Raw genomic sequence first — 19,166 nt, 5'->3', positions numbered from 1 at the left:
AAAATTGCTAATTTCAAAGTGGCAGTGTTTGCAAAATTTAATTTTCTATGTTTAGTAGTAGAAAGATTATACCACACTTTAACAACCCTTATATATATATATATATATTATATATATATATATATATATATATATAAGTAACTTGATCCACCAAGTACAGAATAAAATTAAATTAGGTAGGATGACACTTACCTTATATCATAATATATACTCAAGAGTACTTTCACGACTTTCTCGCATCTTCAGTTGATAAATCTTTTTATTGTTCACGTAAAATTACATATTATAAATACACACCATTAACAAAATAAATTCTTGATAAATACAATAAAACAAAATTTGCTAAAACTTTAGATATAAACTTTAAAATCAAAATTAAAAGTTAAAGTTAAAAATATATTGTCAAATAATAAAGTATTAACTAAAGGTTAAAATGATAAATATGTTAAAAAGAATGAATCTGTGTGTGTGATTTAGCTAGCCAGTATTATATTACTGTATAGGATTTTAAATAGCTTAACCAAAAATTAACAATATTTGATTGCTGTTATCTATTGCAGCCTTTATAATCATGTCATTCTCATATTCTGTTTGTTGGTTGAACAAGTTGAATCCATTTTTACATTTATATATATAAAATGTCTCTAAAATGTTGAACCCCTACTATTATAATTCATATTACATTTTTTTAATTTCTAATATTTCCAAATTTGTGAAAATATCAGTTATTGATTGTTTATTATCAATAAGATGGTCAGAAACATTAAAAAACCCCAAACGTTCAGAAAAAAATGGTTTTGAAAGATCTAGTGGTCTTTCCCATAATCCTTCCATTGAGCGCTGCGCTCACCCCACGAAAACAAAAGTTAAAGTGAGCGCTGCGCTCACTTTAACTTTTGTTTTGTTGTAAAAACCTGAGTTTTGTTTCTATCAGTTCTATCTCCTCAATGATGTTCAAACCCATCTCAACCTGCAGTGGTGATGTTTTATAACTGTACCAAAGGGAGGGGGAGTTGATGGCATCAAAGAAGAACATTCGACAGCAAGAGTAAGCTTCCAGTATTCTTGTCATTTTTTTTTTCACCGCTTAACATTGGTGAGATCAACACCCAAATTATTCTAAATTGTAACAATGGAAAAAGTTGTAGTGAAAAAAGTTTCTTTAAATTCTTGCTCTTGATCTGATCAAGCATCATATGACCACTAGAGCTACATCAAATGGTCTTCAAAGTGATTTAACATCAAAAGATTCCTTGGTATGGAACCTGAAGATCAGGGACCACAGCCTGTTATAGAGACAGAGAAGGGAATGAGGAGATGAATAAAACTGATCTCATTTTAAGATTCAAATTAAAAAATACATTCTAATTTACCTCTTTTATCTCAGTTTCAAATTATATGTTTTTTGTTGCCCTGTGTAATTGATGAATCTGCTCATGTACAATCAAACATGATGCAACAAGTTATAAATGGATATTATTGAGGTTAGCATACTGCCAAGCTGTAGAGGGAAAGCATTTTGAACATTTATTGTAGAATGGTATGTTTTCTTAATTTATTTCATTAGTAATTTACGATCGAAAACATTTACTTAAAGTTTTAAAATAAATATTATAGTATTTAAAGTTAATATCAGCTGATATAGCTATTTAATTTGTTGTGTTAATTATTAGTTACTGTTTAAAGTTTGTTATGCATTATGAATGTAAAATGCAATAAAATTGTTCATGCAACACATTTTACTTCGTTTTTTTCTGTCATTGCTACTTTGAATGCTTACAACTCGATAATGAAGTTTAACAGAAAAATGGGGTTCACCATTGTTTTTTTTGTAAAATTTTATATCAAAATCACTTAAAAAAATTAAGTTTGAATCAACATGATTGAGAAAAATTAGAAACTCACTCACTATAATGCAAATGTTTTTTAACTATGTACTCCATTTCTTTCTGCTCAAAATACCTCTCGATATGCAGTATACACCGCAGTTTCTATGTTAACATTAAAACAATAAAGATTAAATATCACCCAGTATATTTTGTAAAAGCTGGGAGGGTACATGTTTCTTTGTTAGCAAGTTTGGTAATGTCATTTCTTGAAAATCTAAAAAAATTAGACTTTTTAAAATATAGTCATCTTAAAAATTTTAATAGTTTTTATATTCTAAAACCAATCGCGATAAAAAATACTGAAAATTTTGTCAGTCCCAATTTTCACCAAAATGCTGCATTATTCTATAAGTAATAAGTTATTACTCTGTAAGTTATAAGATATTAATGGTACACAGTGGAATTATTGGAGCTTCAGAAGATGGTGTAACAAACCTGTCTATTAGTTATCTTCTATGCCCATATCTGAATAGAAACAAATTCTTTACAGTAATTATTATTTTCTTATAGAGTCACAAACAGCATTATTTAATGATTTTTGTTTAAATTAAGTTTCTTGGGATTAGAGCTTGATATGGGTGAAGATTGTTATTAATGTATAATGTTTAGCCAGGTAATGTTAACATTTTCTTTATGGGTTATGGTGATGGTTTTTATATGCTGTGGTTGAAAATGTTTTAAAATTCAAATATTTTGGTAAATAATAGGAAGAAAAAATTATTACTAGACTGAATATTTATTAAATCTAGCAATATCTATTCCACTAAACAAAATATTTATTTAATTTAGTGGAATGAAATTGGGTTACTTGGCTTATAATTTGAGCTCAGTTGAATGAAATAGAATACCATAAATGCTTTAGTATATGTGCCACATGGTTGAGTATTGTTCGATGATTTGAAAGTACTTCTTATTCTATTCAAAAGAGGATTAATTTCATGTTTTCTTCTTAAAACCATCAACAGGAATGTTAAAATTGAATTTCCCATTTGCTTCTTGAAACGGAATAAATCTTTGATCCAAACCTCTATGATCAAGTTTCAATTTAATATTTTTGTTTTAGATATCATTACTTAAAAAAAAATCCCTTTTGACATGCTGGAAGTAGATTTCACTGGTGCTAAGTAGTGGGATATAAAAGATTTCCACATAAAGTTAAGAAAAACTTCAAATTTACTCGATACGACAATGGTTACATGTGAAAAATGTTTGACATGTTTAGCATACAACAAGCCCCATCTTCTTACAATTCCAGCAACATTTTGGTCATCTCTTGCCATAGGGGTTGATCATATAAAAAATTGTTTCAGACAAAAGATTTAGGTATTATTTAAAGGACCAACGACCACTTTAAGCTGATTCAATACTGTGCCTATTAAGGGAGGTATGATTTTTTTTATCTTCAAAACCTTATTTTTTCCACCCACTGGGCCAATGATTGGCAATATCAAAAAACTTTACTTAGATAGGTTTTAGGCCCTTATCCAAAGAATAGTAGGAACTTTAAATGAATTTGAAATTTACTTAATAATAAGAAAATTATAGCAATATTTTGTTTTTTTTAAAAGCCCACCAATTTCCACCCCCATGGTCTGATTTTGCACATTAACCAACTTGACCAAGATTTTGGGTCGTTATATTTTATGTATCAATTTGAAAGTGACTGGTGCAAAATTACAGCAGTTATTGTGTTCACAAGAAAACGAAATATATATATATATATATATATAAACTTTTGAACTGACGGTAGTTCTGGACTATATGAAACCTGAAGATATGTCAAAATTTTCCAGAAGTTGAATCATGGTACCCGTTACAATAGAGGTAACTTTCTTATGGAATCTACCTAATTGTTATATTGAGTAAAAGAGCAAGACTTAATGTTTGATAACACTGAATATTTTTTTTTTTTAAGTTTTTAATGTTAACTTTTTTTACACATCCCACCACTTTTAGAATTAAGTTTTTAACTTTTAGAATATATCAAAATAGTAGCAAATTATTAAAAAAACAAAAAAAAAAATTGTCATAGAAACTTTTAGAATGCAAAAACGTAAAACATATATCAGCCTATGAAAATTAAACCTATTAACTTCATATAGAAATTAAGATAATCTCTTTTCTTTTACAGAAAAGAAAAACAGAATTATCATTTTATACATAGTAAGAAAGTAAACAAACAATGGAACTATGAACAGCTAAGCACTCAGACAATGTCATATTTCATAAACAAACACAAGGCAGCAGCATGTTCGAGACAGTAGTGTTATTTTTATTAACTAAAAAAGCCAGAAAAGATATTTTTCTCAGGAAAGTTTGGCCCATATTCAGAAGTCATCATATAAAACTGAATAAATATCGGTTAATCCAGCCTGATATCAAGCCAAACAATAATTTATGAAAAAATAAGATTGGCTTATCTTTATTCCTGAATGAAATCATTCAAATACATAATCCAAGTGTACTAGCTTAATGGAGTTATCTAATTAGTATAACAATGCGAGACCAGAAACAAAAAAACTTACAGAACTTAGACTTACGCACGTACATCCTTCCATAATTTTCAATCCTAAAATTTATTTTTAATTGAATGAAATGACAAGATCTGCAAAGAACCTGACATGTGAATTTGACCAGATTAACATACTTTCATCATACGTAAACTGTACAACTGTAGAGTATAACTATATAGCTGAGAAAATAAAAAGCTATAGTTGAACAAATAGTGAACAAAAATTAGTAGCTATGTACTAAAGTTGAATAAACCAGAGAAAGGATTAAGCAGTAATTTAGTTTGTGTGTGCTGTCAAATAGAGTATAAAGAATGTTCTTTGTATCTAACTCAAAAGAATACTAAGCAAAACAAAAAAAATTGATCTAACAAACATACAGATATGCATTATATCAGTAAATCACACATCATATGCACGTAATGATATTTTGAAAACACTATTTCACGCTTAAGTCTTTCCATTAAATAAAATATACAGTAACTTGTACACATAATCCAAATACAAAGAATAACTGCTATAACCTATTGCGTCCTCTTTTTGAGTTTTGTTTCTTCAAGAAGTATTCTTTACAGCATAACTGTTTGATCAAGTAAAGCAATGCAAATAACAATCTACATAATATACAGCAGTAAAACGATTATGATTTTATACGATTCTTTATACGATTATAAACATCTATAAAGCAAACATTTTCACTATTTTTAATCTATACAAGGGCTGTTTTTTTCAATCTCCGATCGTCTAAGTAAACAAGAAATAGGCAGGATAGTCTCCATGTCATGCGATTGCACCACCCCCCTCACAACCTCTACCACTGCCGGCTCTATTGCATCAGTGTGAGCCAAGCAATGAGCAATTGAAAATGGCCACAATGATCGATGGTTCCGCCAAGTTAGTTGTGAAGTGTGACAAGTTCTCTGCAAGCAGAAGGATGTAGCACTGTTGAAATCCATCGCATAATATATGGTGAAAACTTAATGAATGATTGTAGTGTATGAGAATGGTGTAGGAAATTTAAAGGAGGGTGAACGGGTGTCCATGACAAAAGTGGGCAAGAATGGAAGTCTGTTGGTACTGTACACCTACCTGGTTGTGCGTGTTTATGATTTTGTCCGCAACAAATGATGGTTTACGATAAGTGAACTTTCTGCAGAAATTTCAAGGTCTTCTATGTACATAATTGTGACTAAAGATATTGGAAACTGTGTGCATATTGGATCCCAAAAATATTGAGTGACGATCATAAAATGTAGCAAATGGCTTCAGCCTTACTGTTTCTCACACGTTACGATAATGAGATGGAAGTGTTATTAAAGTCTTATTGTTACTGGTGATGAGACTTGGATCCAGTGTGACAATCCAGAAACCAAAGAACAGTCTAAGCAGTGAATGCACACTTCTCCAAACAACCCAAAAAAGTTTGAACAGACACTGAGCAACAGGAAAATAATGGCTAGTTTGTTTTGGGTCATAAAGGTGTCTTGGTGGACTTTATAAAGCAGAGGACAACAATAACAAAAGAAGTTTCTTTATCTCACCTCCCCAAAGTGATCCAGAACAAACAAAGAAGCATGTTCTCGTGGTGTGGTTTTGATCCACGACTGTACTGTGTCAACATGACGCAAAACCTATTCAAACAATTCAAGCGGGAAGTTTTCGACCACCTACCGTATAGTCCAGACCTGGCAGCTAGCGATTTTCACCTCTTTCAAGAATTAAAGGTATGGTTGGCAGACAACACTTTGCCACCAATGAAGAACTTCAGGAGGCTGTCAAGAAGTACCTTACCTCATTGGTGGCAAACTTCTTTGAAGAGGGCATTGGAAAACTGGTGTCACGATATGACAAATGCCTCAATCATTTTGGCGATTATGAAGAAGAATAAGTTTGATACTAGACAACTTTTAATAATAAAATCATTTTGTTTTGTCAATGTGTCTTTTTTTATAGCTCATTGCAGGTTGAAAAAGAAACAACCCTTGTATTTAATATAAAATTCAAGTAATGTGAGAATATGACAGAAAATCCCCATTTTTATTACATATGTGGTTGCTATTGCTTAGATTATCAGTTACTTAACTTTTCATTTTTATAATATTTGCTTATTATGGAAAAAGTATTATGAATTAAGGAATTTTCTTAAGTGGATATATTGTGAAAAAAATGTTTATATAATTAACAGTTACAAAACTTACAAACCCCATTATTTTTACTATTGATATTTAAGACAAAGTGAACTTAGTACTATTACAATGCTAATATATTTTTATAAGTATATAGCCTAGTAGTATAAAATACATAGTTTGTTTTGTCTGAAGATAAAAATGAAAATATACATAAAATAAAGGGTTTTTTCACTTGATGGATTCCCAGAAAAATGTACATAGGGCCCCAAAAAATTACATTACTCACTTGGTTATAAAATTCTTTAAGTACTGATTTTTTATCACTTAATCAGTCGCATAGTAATTAGGAAAGTTGTGAAATTAAGCCTAAAGTATTTGTAAAAACTGATGAAAGAAAATAAATACACTCATTTGATTAACACTTTTTTTTTTAATTTGTAGTACAGTTTCAGTATCTCAAAGTAAATATATTATTCTATACAAACAGCATATCATATCATATTACATAAATCATTTATTTGGATTAATTACAGAAGACAGCTGTAAAATCCAAATAATAATGATTTACATCATTCATAATATTATGATGATATTAATGTTAATGCTTTCTGTAATTTTTTTTACTAAAAAATAACAACAAATAATAGTAATAATAATACCATGTACTAAGATAACATTTCAGTAAAGTACAATAATTAAACTTAAGTTACATAATAGGTAAAGCTCAGCTATGAAAAAAATAAAACAAGTAAATAACAAACTAAAATCAAAACGAATTAAATAGGAAATGAGAAAATTTTAATTATACTGCAGTGCTACAATCTACACACAGTTGTAATTTTTAAAGTTAATACACCATACATACACAGTAAATTTAGGCACAAAATATCAGCTTTGTTTAAGCTAAAGATTCATAGGAAGAAAATCACAAATATTACATGTAATGTGGAGAGAAAAACAAACAAAATGAAACAAGGGACAAATAACAATAAACAGTATAATATAATAATGTTAACAATTAAACACAATCATGGTTCCAAGTAAAAAAACCTATTTTTATTGACACTGTGATCTCAGATTGCAGTTCTACATTTTTAATGATGTAAATTCAATATTTATTGAATAGTAAAATCATTACACAATGTTAGTTTGAAGAACAATTTTTCTTTCATTTAGTAAAAACCACAGTGTCAAAATATTAAAATATAATTAATTCAGTTAACATTATCACAAATAATCTAATTGTAAGATTATTTAACATGGAACCATAGTTAATATATTAACTAATAACTAAATAAAAAATCATTTTATATAAATTATATATATGTATCGAAACGAAATGAATTGAAGACTTAAACATTAAAAAATGAAATATATTTCCCAAGGAAAATGAAGAGAGAGAGAGAGAGAGAGAGAGAGACAGGATAGTGACATAGATGACTGATAAAACATTCACCTATAAACTAAATATGAAAACCGTTCGTTCGTAGATTCGACACCACAGACAGCTCAAAATGAAGATAGAGGACTTTAACTGTGTTCCACTCCAGCATAAGATCACTCAAAAATCTTCATTATAACTTTAATTAATATTTTTATAACTGTATATCATAGTAAGAAAAAATTAATCACTACTGACGATAATTATCAAAATGAATAAAGATAGAATTCTCAGTCTACATTGGAATTTTAAAAAAATTATTAATACTAAAAAAATGTACCAAAATATATAGAAAAATGTAGAAAATCATTTACATACACGTATAACAATATGAAACTGTACATCTTTATAATTAATTCCAGAGGTTGACGAACAATTTCACTAAAAAAAATTAATATATTAAAAAGAAAATATGGCATTTCAGAAGACATTTACACCAGATTAAAATATAAAAATAAGCGATGATATATTTATACAACCTAAAAGAAATGTATATATTTTATCATTATTATTAAAAAAAGACCCATCACCTTACAATTGATAAATAAATCTTACATTATCATTGCAGCTCAGGACGGAAATAAATTCAAAATGTAAAATATAAATATATATAATGGAAAAAAATCATGAAGTACATATCAGGGATTTAACAATATAATTTACTATAATTACCACCATAATAATATAACTGAAAATAAATTATAACATTTTTCATATATGAACATTAAAAATAACATAAAACTATATCACAAATATATATACGTAAAAGAATGTCAGTCAAACAGTTTATTAATATAGGCCAATAATGACGTATTTGTACAAAAAACTTCATTTAATCTTACAATTGTTTTCTTGATGGAATTATAATACATATTATATTTTATAAAAAGGAAAACCAGTAAATTATTTACAAAAAAAAAGTATCCCATCAAAAATAAATAAATACATTCACTCATTTTCATAAGATTAAAAAATTGATTAAAAGATTACGTAGTCAAAGATAAATTTTAGCTCTTTTAGGTCAACTGTTACAACTTGCTTGATGCCACATAATTCCTGTTACACTTAAAAAAAATTTCATACTACTTGTTTTGAATCTGCTTTCATTGTATTAAGTTTGCTATTTTTATATTTATAGATTATTTGTTGCATTATTTACTAACTGTATCAATCTCTCTCTTTTGAAAAAATATTACTTAAAAATGATAAAATTATCTTAAGATAAAATTAAATTGATATTTGTTTTTTTTTTTAAATTGAAAGCAGGACATTTTTAAAATTGATAGCACTTTGATCTTTAAATATTTCAAATGAATTAAAAATAAATAATAAAAACTGGTTTCTTTTAATTAATCTCCTTTTTATGGATTTTATTTACTGGGGAACCTTTAATGTGGTTTTGATTATATATTAACATATATATAAATAATAAAAATAAAACAGGTCTTGGCTGAGGAATTAATTCCTACAAATTAAACCTAAAAGAGTTAAAATATTTTGTTAAATTTTCTTATAATCTGAAGTATAATGAAGATAATATAACTAATAAACATTTTATAATTATGTTTTTGCGGGAAAAGTAATGGAATTGACATGTAGTACAATAGATTACAATATGCACGTCCATACAATATATTTCATGAAGAAAAATAATATTAATTTACATGAAATACTATATATATTTACATCTAATCAAATGGATACTTGATAATAATATTAATTTTGTCATAAAATTTATTTTCAGTTATAAGCATGATATCAAATTATCATAATAGTGTTAAAAATCTATATAATCATTAATTAATTATTAAAAATTATTCATCATTTTAATTATATATATTCTAATTTTGCACAAAATGGTCCGCTTTAAATACTTAATTATACTAAATATAATAATATAAATCTGTACACAAAATAGTAAGTTATAATTATATAACAATATTATATATCACCAAGGCAAAGGCAGATTTCACAATATATAACAACAAATATAAATTATTAGTATATTATTCATTGTTGTAGGAAGCAAATTTTTTTTATTATTACATTAAGTAACTAGTCACCAATTCATTAAATCATTTTTTATGACTACATTATAAAAATAATATTATTCCTAAAATCATTTTTTGCTATGATTTTACACATAATTTTTTTTTAATAAACAAAGTTTTTTCATATTTACAAATATATTATAATACAATTTATTTATAAATGTTAATATAACAATGTTGACAAATTTTAGAACCATGAATAATAATTGATATTCATATTGATATTGAATAATAATGGAATAACTTGAGAGTTATGGAATTCATGGAATTAAAAAATATATAATTCATTTTTTTTAAATGTAATCTTTAAATGAGTAATACTAACAAAATTATTTATTTAAAATTATTAAAGAAAATTTATTAATGAATTTTAGCGATAAGAAAAATCCCTGACAACGTCCAATAATATTTCAGGATTTTAAATTGGAGGTGGCCCATTATTATATCTAAGCATTGGTTCTAAACTTCTGGCAAAAGTATTGGCTAGTATACATGAATAATCTTCTTCTCCAACAGGAACAAGAGCAGCAACTCCCAGAACAAGCAACATCAGAGCCTGTATTGGTAATGAAGCTCGTAGAACACGACTTAGAAATTGAGTTCCTCGTGTTAGGACAGTAGTATCTCCATTTTCATCACTGAAACATTAATTAATTTTTAGTTAATACCAATTTTAAAAACATGAGGAAAACAATTTTTTATTTCATAAAATAAATACTTTTAATAGCAGATTTCTACAATTTAATACATTAATATTTGTTTTCTTTAATTTCCTAATGCCTTCAAGTATATAGTAGGTTTTGTGTTCTCTAGTCCAATCCTGAGGTTTTTGGCATATTTTTTTTAAACAAATAAATGCACCATTTACCTTTAAATACTATATTAACATTTTGAAGCCTACATTCTATAATTTAAGATGATATATTTATCTCATTTTTGTTTTTGCCAAAGAGTTTTTATAAACCAAAGAAATTTGCATTTCTTGTTTTTATAAATGCAAAAAATTGCATTTGGTTTCTAATTTGGGCTAGGTTTAGGCACGGCATTAATTCATTCTCTTGATGAATGATGGACCCATCTAGACAATTTCAAATGAAAAACATGAAGACAAGTACACAGTTTTAGTTTAAAAATGTCACTGTAGGTCAATGTAGAATGTTGTATCGGGAGAGGAAATTATCTTTCCTCTGTTGACGTGAATTGTAACTATATAAATGCTTTATGTTTTGCTCAACTATTTTTCCAACAATAATGCAGAACAGTTTGTACAATTGTTTGAGATTATGTTTCTGAATGATGATTAAACTAAATTGCTTGTAGTTTCTTTTTTAACTTGATTTCATTAATGGGAGTGGATTGTACATTTCATATAACAGAACTTACAATAAAGAAACCGCCTTATTATTTAAAAATATAAGGATGTGCACAAATAATGTTAACATTCATCTTTTTTTGTGGATGTTATCACTTAGAAACCTCATACAGCGTAATGCTACCTTATAAATAAATTGAAGGCACAATTTCATATCCTTAAATAATTTAGATAATTAGGTAAATGCCTAACACAACCAGAATAAGATGAATAAATAAAACCATAATATAAATTCTGAAGTAGTGACACAGAGAAATGGCAAATATAATAAAGAATTTTGTAAACAGACCTTGTAACTGAAGACTTAATGAAACCTAAATGAGAAAAAAATTCAACAATCAAGTTTTAACATAAAAAAATAATTTAAAAAAAATTAAATAATCCTAAAATTAAGAGGAGACATAAAAGTATTTAAAATAAATTAACAAAAATTTAAACATGGACTGCAAATAATTGGAAGTTTTTTTTTTTAGGACAAACAGTAACCTACAAAATGTAAAGGCTTTTCAATAAAAATGAAATGTAATTTAAAATATATTAAAATACAGATAAAAGTCTAACTTAAAAAACTGAAAACTTTGTCACTATCGGTTAGATCATTGCACAACATACAATTATGCAATAACTTCATGCACCCCAAATAGAAAAATAAATATAATTAATCAGTTAATCTGGTCTTTAAAAAAAAAACACTTTAAAACAAGAAAAAAATAAGTTTACAGCACAGAAATATTTTAACCCATAAAAATATAATTGGTTTACATATTATATAACAATAAAGTATGTTGACTCTGCATTAGAAAAATTTATAAGCGATTGGGTTAAAAATCATAAAAAAAAAGGAAAAAACATATTAAAAGAAAAACTAAATACACAACCAAAATGCTAACCTCAAATAACACAACAAACCAATAAATATTTGACCGACACAGTAAGGTTGGGGTTACAAATAAAAATATCAGAAAATTATTTCATTGCACCTTCTGTTTCTTAAAAGTCACGAGTTATGGAACCACACTGACCAACAAAAATTCCTAAGAAAGTATAATAATTAGTAACATGTAAAACGTAATGTAATGTTAAAAATATAGGATAAGTAATATATTGCTATACATAACCAGGGAAGTTAACCTGTTAGACTGTTTTACTGGTTAATAAGAAACCTTACGTTACTTATTAACAACAAAATGGTACTATTCATCATCAATGATTCAAAAAATATTTCTAGACAATCACTTATATAATTATTTACATCATTAATGACAATTTATAAAACTTATAAGTATAAATAGAATATTTAACTTAATGGAATACATATATTGAAAATCTAGTTAAGAACATCTAAAACAAAGAAAAAATCCATAAAAAATTATTTATATTTTTATAAATAATTTGTATGATATATTTTTCTAAATTACCTCAAAATATTTGATATAGTTAATAATTCTGTAAAACCAATAGTGCAAAGAATTATTAATTACAATTGGACACTGAATGATGCAATACACATTAATTTAAACTTGTTAAAAAATTATTTTTAATGTGAAATGCAGCCAAATAATCTTTTTTTTTATAGTCATAAAAAAACTATACTAATCACATCAAGAAAAATTAAAAAGTTTTTTTTTTCATTAAGTGCAGATTTATACACTGATACAAAAATCTGGAATACTGGACACAACTAAATTGATTTTAGAATTATTTATTTTATTTTCTATATTTTAACATTATAATGCTTTATGACATTTGTCTATTTTCAGTGCTCTTAACTATACTAGTTGCTTTCTGACATAAGTATTTGTATCTAATTACAAGTTGCTAAACTTGTGACTGGATTTAAACTAAGAAACAGCAAATCATAGAACATCTGATTAATGATTCACTTTCTTAAAAATCCACTTTCTAAAAATTACATTTGCTATATATTTTGGTTTAAAATAAAATAATTTTAAACTAAAAAAACTGGGATTTTATAAACATTAGTAGGATTTATATACTGCATTTCACACCACACAAATGATGATGTTGAGGTGATGTAAAAAAAAATGAAAATATATTGCCCAACATTTTCTACACTGTTAAATAATATGAAAGTGTTCAGATTTATTACTCTAATTTAAAACACTAACACCTTTAACAACTTTAAAATAAAATTCATCTAACATGGCTAAGAGGTAAATATTATAATCTGGAGGATTTTTGGGATATGGAGGAAAGGGTTACTAAGGGTTGGGAAATAACAATGATCTATAACTCTACCACCTTAGTGATAAGGGATACTGTTATGAACACATTATTTTCTGCAACTGATGCCTACATAATAGGTTTAAGTGAATGATGATTAACTTAGTGAAAGATGGTGTCACAACAGTGTGTTAGTTGAATTCATGCCAATGTTTTAGAAAGGCATCTACGCCAGTGCAAAATTCATTAATTGGATTGCCCAAAAGTTACAATGCTGGGAAAGATTCATTTTTTGGGTAAAAATTATTATTCCTAGACAACTGGGTGTGTTGTTTAGCTTGGAGGTTTGTTAAATATCCCTGAATTCAAAACCAGCAAGACTTAATTAAGATATTTTCAAGGCACCACCCTAATTCATAATTTTAATTTTTAAAATTTTTTTAGGCAGTTAACCAACTAAAACATCAAAAAAGAACCCATCAATGTTTACTAAAATATGCATTTAATTTTTAAAATACCAAAACAGAATGGATAAAATAGTACGTACATTTTGGAATAAGTCAAACCATAACAACAAACCAAACCAAACCAAATTTATTAAACACATTTTAAAAACTCATATCATTAATGTTTTCAGTTATTTATGCAGTTATCTTTAATTACCAGTGCGCTGATGTTCATTCTGGCATTAGCTGAAGTTATTTCATGGATTTCTTGAGCTTATGAAGGCACATAATTAAATAATTTTTTTAAGTTTGCCAGACTGAGAACCGCATTTCACAACACTTTGCATACATTTCTCTTTCTTCAGTACATCTTTTTTCCTAGGTTTCTAATAGTTCATTTTTTCACTTTGATTTTGCCTTCTTTCTTCTGATAAAACATTGTTGGTTTCTTTCTTTTTTCTCTTCTCTTGGAAACCCTTGAAATCTTGTACCAGTTGTCTGTTCTATCTTGTTCTATTTCTTCAGGCATTTTCATTTCTTTTAGGTCTTTTTGAACTACTGACCTCATTGATTTCCATTCTTTTTGCTGTAGATATGGTTGAAGATTTGTTTTGTTATATCATTCATTTGCTATATCATTCATTCTCATAAGTTGGCTGAAAAATTGGGCTCTTCTTTTTCTGATAGAATCTTAACATTTTTTCAGCTGCATTGTTTATGTAAAGATCTTTATTACTTCTGAATTAATATCTATTTTTATTGTCCCAGAATTTTTCTAAAGATTTTTCTTTCTTTTTTTTCTCTGTTGCATTTATTTCACCATATTTCAACCTGAAGTTACACTCTAGTGCGTACAGGCCTTCTAGTTTGATTATCATATTATAATGCTGGATTTTGACTTTTATTGGGATGTTCTTGTATTTTTTATTAGCTGGTAGGGCAATTCAATTTTTCTTATTCTTGTTTGACTGGTTTCTTTATCTACCTAAACCACTGATTTGAATTATTTCTCCCAGATGTTTTAACTTTATTGATAGTTTGCATATGTCACATTTAGAGACTTGAGGGAATCTTTGATACTAACCATGAATTCTATCTTTTTGAAGATTTCTGGTCCTACTTTCTCTACAATTTGGTTTATTTGTTCTGCTACCATTCTGAGATTCTCTGAGAAAATTGCAATATTATAAGTAAAGCCTAGACCAATAAATCATTTTATTATATGTGGAATTATTTATTTTTGTTATAATAAGAATACAGTCAAGAAAGGGTGTTAAGATTAAATTGTATTGTGTCATAATTGTAAATTGTATTTGTTCATTTAGAACATCATTGTTGTAGGTTTCTAATACATCATTGTTGTGTTACATCATAATACTTTCATATGAATACTAGATTGTGGATACCGATGTTCTTTGGTGGCTGGGTTTCAATTAACACACATCTCAGGAATGGTCGACATGAGACTGTACAAGACTACACTTCATTTACATTCATATGTATCATCGTCTTTCATCCTCTGAAGTAATACCTTACGGTGGTTCTGGAGGCTTAACAGAAAAAAAAGATTTCATAATACTCAAGTGCATTTAGATGTGATCCTTTACTGTGAATACATGGAATATTATAGTTGTTAATGTTGATAAATTTGCAATTTGTATTAATACCATCATCTGGTCAGCAAACATTGATCTGTGATGATATGAAATGATTTAAATGATTTATTTTATCAGAGTTTGAAGCTGTGTCCTGTTCTTGTAATCTAGAAATAATGTGCAGTTATAGGCAATCTGTTTAATTAAAATCCAACCTGATTAATCATTACTATAAAAGTGTATAACTGCAAAGATGACTGGTGAAGGATATACTTAGTTGTCATAATGTTTTACAAATATGTAAGCTTACATAATTTAGTTATGTTGTTTTTACAGTGTTCTCTGTAGACCGCTAATAAATGGTTACTTTATATTCTGAAAATAATTTACTTTTAATAGGTTGGTAGTCATTCAGAAATTTTAGTAAAATTATTCAACACTAGGCCTGTAGTAATGAAATTTTTGTCTATATATAAGAATTATTTTCTTTTGGGTAAAACATAACTCAGACTATCTGCTGTAAGTCATAAAATCAATTCGTAAAAGCTTTTTCTTTTCTTAGCAAAAATAATTGAAAAATAGATTTTTAATAAATTCTGAAAGATTTTTTGGCTAGAGATTAAAAAGATATGTATGTAAAAAATAATATATAGAAAAAGTATATATTATATGTTTTTTTTTTTTTTAATATTTTACACACACACAAAATTGTTCTGAACCTATTAATACATATAATTTAAGTTATTAAATATGGTTTTTATAAAACACTATAATTATTTCAATAAAAACTATCATGCAACACAATAATAATGTGCTTCTAGTGTGCAATGTATCTACTTAAAGCATTAAAAATAAATATAATTTAAAAAAAATATAATTAAACAAAACACAAAATCAAAAATATTTACTTTTCATCTCGCTGGTCAGATGATGTAGAGGCAAGATCATGGTGTCCTCCAGCTGCTTCATCCAAAAGCTAACAGGGGAAAAGAAGAAGATAAAAACAAAAATTACAAAAATGTGAAAAAAAAAAGATCTGATGTGGACACCACATGACTTCCTTGTACGCCTATTAAATTACATACACACATTTTTTTAAAATGAAAAGTACATAAAATTTTATTTTATTGATAACTTCTGATATTTTTTCTATTTTTTTTATTGCTATTATTGAATTTATTATTTACCGTAAAACTTTTTTAATAATCAGAGGTTAATAATTATTAATAAATTAATATATTTAAATTAACAAAAAAAAGGTAAAAAAAAAAAAAAAAATGGAGATGAAGTCTTGATTCGAACCGATGTGCCTTCCACTTATAAGATTCAAATATTTCATTAAGCTATAACAATGAAACCAATCAAAATAAGTACTAATTATGATATATTGTTGAAAAGCTCTCAATGAGAGCTTATTACTGCAGTTAAGAAAAAGTCTGAAATTCAAAGATTCTGGAATTTGGACGTTTTTGGACACTTTTTGTTCAGTCAATTGCAATCAAAATGAGAACTGCACAACTAGATGTTAGAACAGTCCTAAATCCAACATTTCAACATCCTACAGCCAATTGTTTTTTAGTTATGCGAGATACATATGTATGTACATACAGACATCATGCCGAAACTAGTAAAAATGGATTCAGGGATGGTAAAAATGGATATTTCCATTGAAACCTGAAATTTTTCGCGATCACAATACTTCCTTTACTTCGTACAAGGAAGTAATAAATTGAACATCACATTTAATTCTACTAGTGCTTTACTTAAATAAAATTAACATGCCCATTCACAGCAACAAAATTTATAAAGTTATAAAAATTTCATAGTTTATTAACTTAATTGGTTAACACCATTAAATTTATGGTAATAAGTATTTTCATTAAAATCTTCACAGACTATAAAAATACAGTTGAAGATTTAATATAATTGTGTTTCCTAATACATTCATTATAAAGCGATTCCTGACAAGAAAGCCAGTAGTTATGTCCTCCCAACTGGGTGTGGTCTAACTTTATGTACTTTGTCAACATACAAACTACTTATCTGCTTTATAAACTTTATCTACATAGAACTTTTTGTATTTTAAGTGATGACTAAAAAAAAATTAGCATATTATTTCACTATTTCTTCAAGAAATAATAATAAACATTCCTTGAAATAATCTAAATCTGATAATATTTGAACAAATGAAAAATAAAATAAACAGCATTACTACGATAATAAACAATTTTTTTAAAAGAGGGGAATTTAAAGAAAATATTTTCATAATGTTTTTAATTTATAAAAATTCAGTTATTAAAGACACTAGAAATAATTATTATAAGTAAATAAATAAACTGAAATTGTAATGAAAAACTGTTTTATATATATATAAAATTTGTTACTGCATAAATGGGCAAAATCATACATAGATAAAAAAAATAAATAAAAATATAAATGAACTAAAGTGCAGTGTGTTAACTAATTATTTTATTCTACTTGAAAAAATATAAATATAAATTTACTTTGACTACTATGTATTTCATTAAAAGTTTTATTAAATTTAATGAACTGATTAACTCAAACATTTCATACCTTTTAAATTACTAAAAATAACTAATCGTTCAATTTATTGAACTGTATGCTAGAAAATCTTCTTAGTTCAGGTAATTTACTATTTTCATTGAAGTTTAATCATATCTGCTATAATTAGAAAATTTTCATTCCGGTCTAGTATAAATGAAAATTACAATTAAAAAAAATATTCTTCATCATAATATAAGCAAAATATTTTACAGATTTGTATTAAAATGCTTAGACAGCATTAAAAGCTCATTCATCTAGCGAAAAACATAGTGCTTAAGTTTGTTTAATTAATCTTTTACCAGGTACTATGCCAATTAAATAGTAAAGATTCACCCCAATGACTGTGCAAACATCAGTCAAAACTGAATCCCTAAATTGCTTTTACAAAAAGAAAACTTATTATGTATCTATTAATGAAAAAAATTCAAATAATAAAATGTCCTGTATATGACAATTCAATCCTTTAATTAATAAATGTAACTAAAACCTATCTTGTAACTAGCATTTACAAAAAGCAGAATGTTACATCATAAAAGGAAATAAGATTTAAGCAAAATATTAAGAAAAAACTTTTGTGTACTCAATGATAACTACAAGGCATGTTTTTAAAGTTAGATTGTTTTGGATGTGTCTTTACTTAAAAACTAACCTACTTTAAAATCATGCCTCATTTTTACATTTAATGAATATAGAAATGAATTCAATTAATATTTTAGTGAATATTCTACACAGCGCAATATATTGGACTATGTAAAATTATGATTTAGCCAAGGCTGTTATTCATTAGAATATTTTTAGCTAAGTATATGTGGAAAGATGAAAGTAAAAAAAAAAGTCTATTTTAAAGTAAGTTAAATTCTTTAAAATGTTTTTTAAATCAAATTTTTTGCTTACAAAGTTTTACAATATTTTCACTGCTGAAAATCATGGAAATATTTTTTAATATTACATAATAACAGATTTTTCATAAGAGAATAATTTTTT

At 26.6% G+C, this 19,166-nt stretch overlaps 1 protein-coding gene across 1 annotated transcript in view; it reads right to left on the bottom strand.

The window, feature by feature from the left end:
* Positions 1 to 7,024: 7,024 nt before the first annotated feature.
* Positions 7,025 to 19,166, bottom strand: part of LOC142326609 (uncharacterized) — a 215,841-nt gene continuing 203,699 nt past the window's right edge. The window contains exons 34-35 of the mRNA XM_075369199.1: positions 16,526 to 16,593; positions 7,025 to 10,658 (exon numbers count right to left, since the gene is read on the bottom strand). Coding sequence (XP_075225314.1) covers positions 10,439 to 10,658; positions 16,526 to 16,593 — 288 coding nt within the window. The 3' untranslated portion in view covers positions 7,025 to 10,438. The remainder of the gene's footprint in view (positions 10,659 to 16,525; positions 16,594 to 19,166) is intronic.

Source organism: Lycorma delicatula, chromosome 6, assembly GCF_047948215.1.
Source record: "Lycorma delicatula isolate Av1 chromosome 6, ASM4794821v1, whole genome shotgun sequence".
In the NCBI taxonomy this organism is placed as follows: domain Eukaryota; kingdom Metazoa; phylum Arthropoda; class Insecta; order Hemiptera; family Fulgoridae; genus Lycorma; species Lycorma delicatula.
Note: the sequence above shows the minus strand (reverse complement) of the source record. Positions and strands in the feature narration are given on the sequence as shown.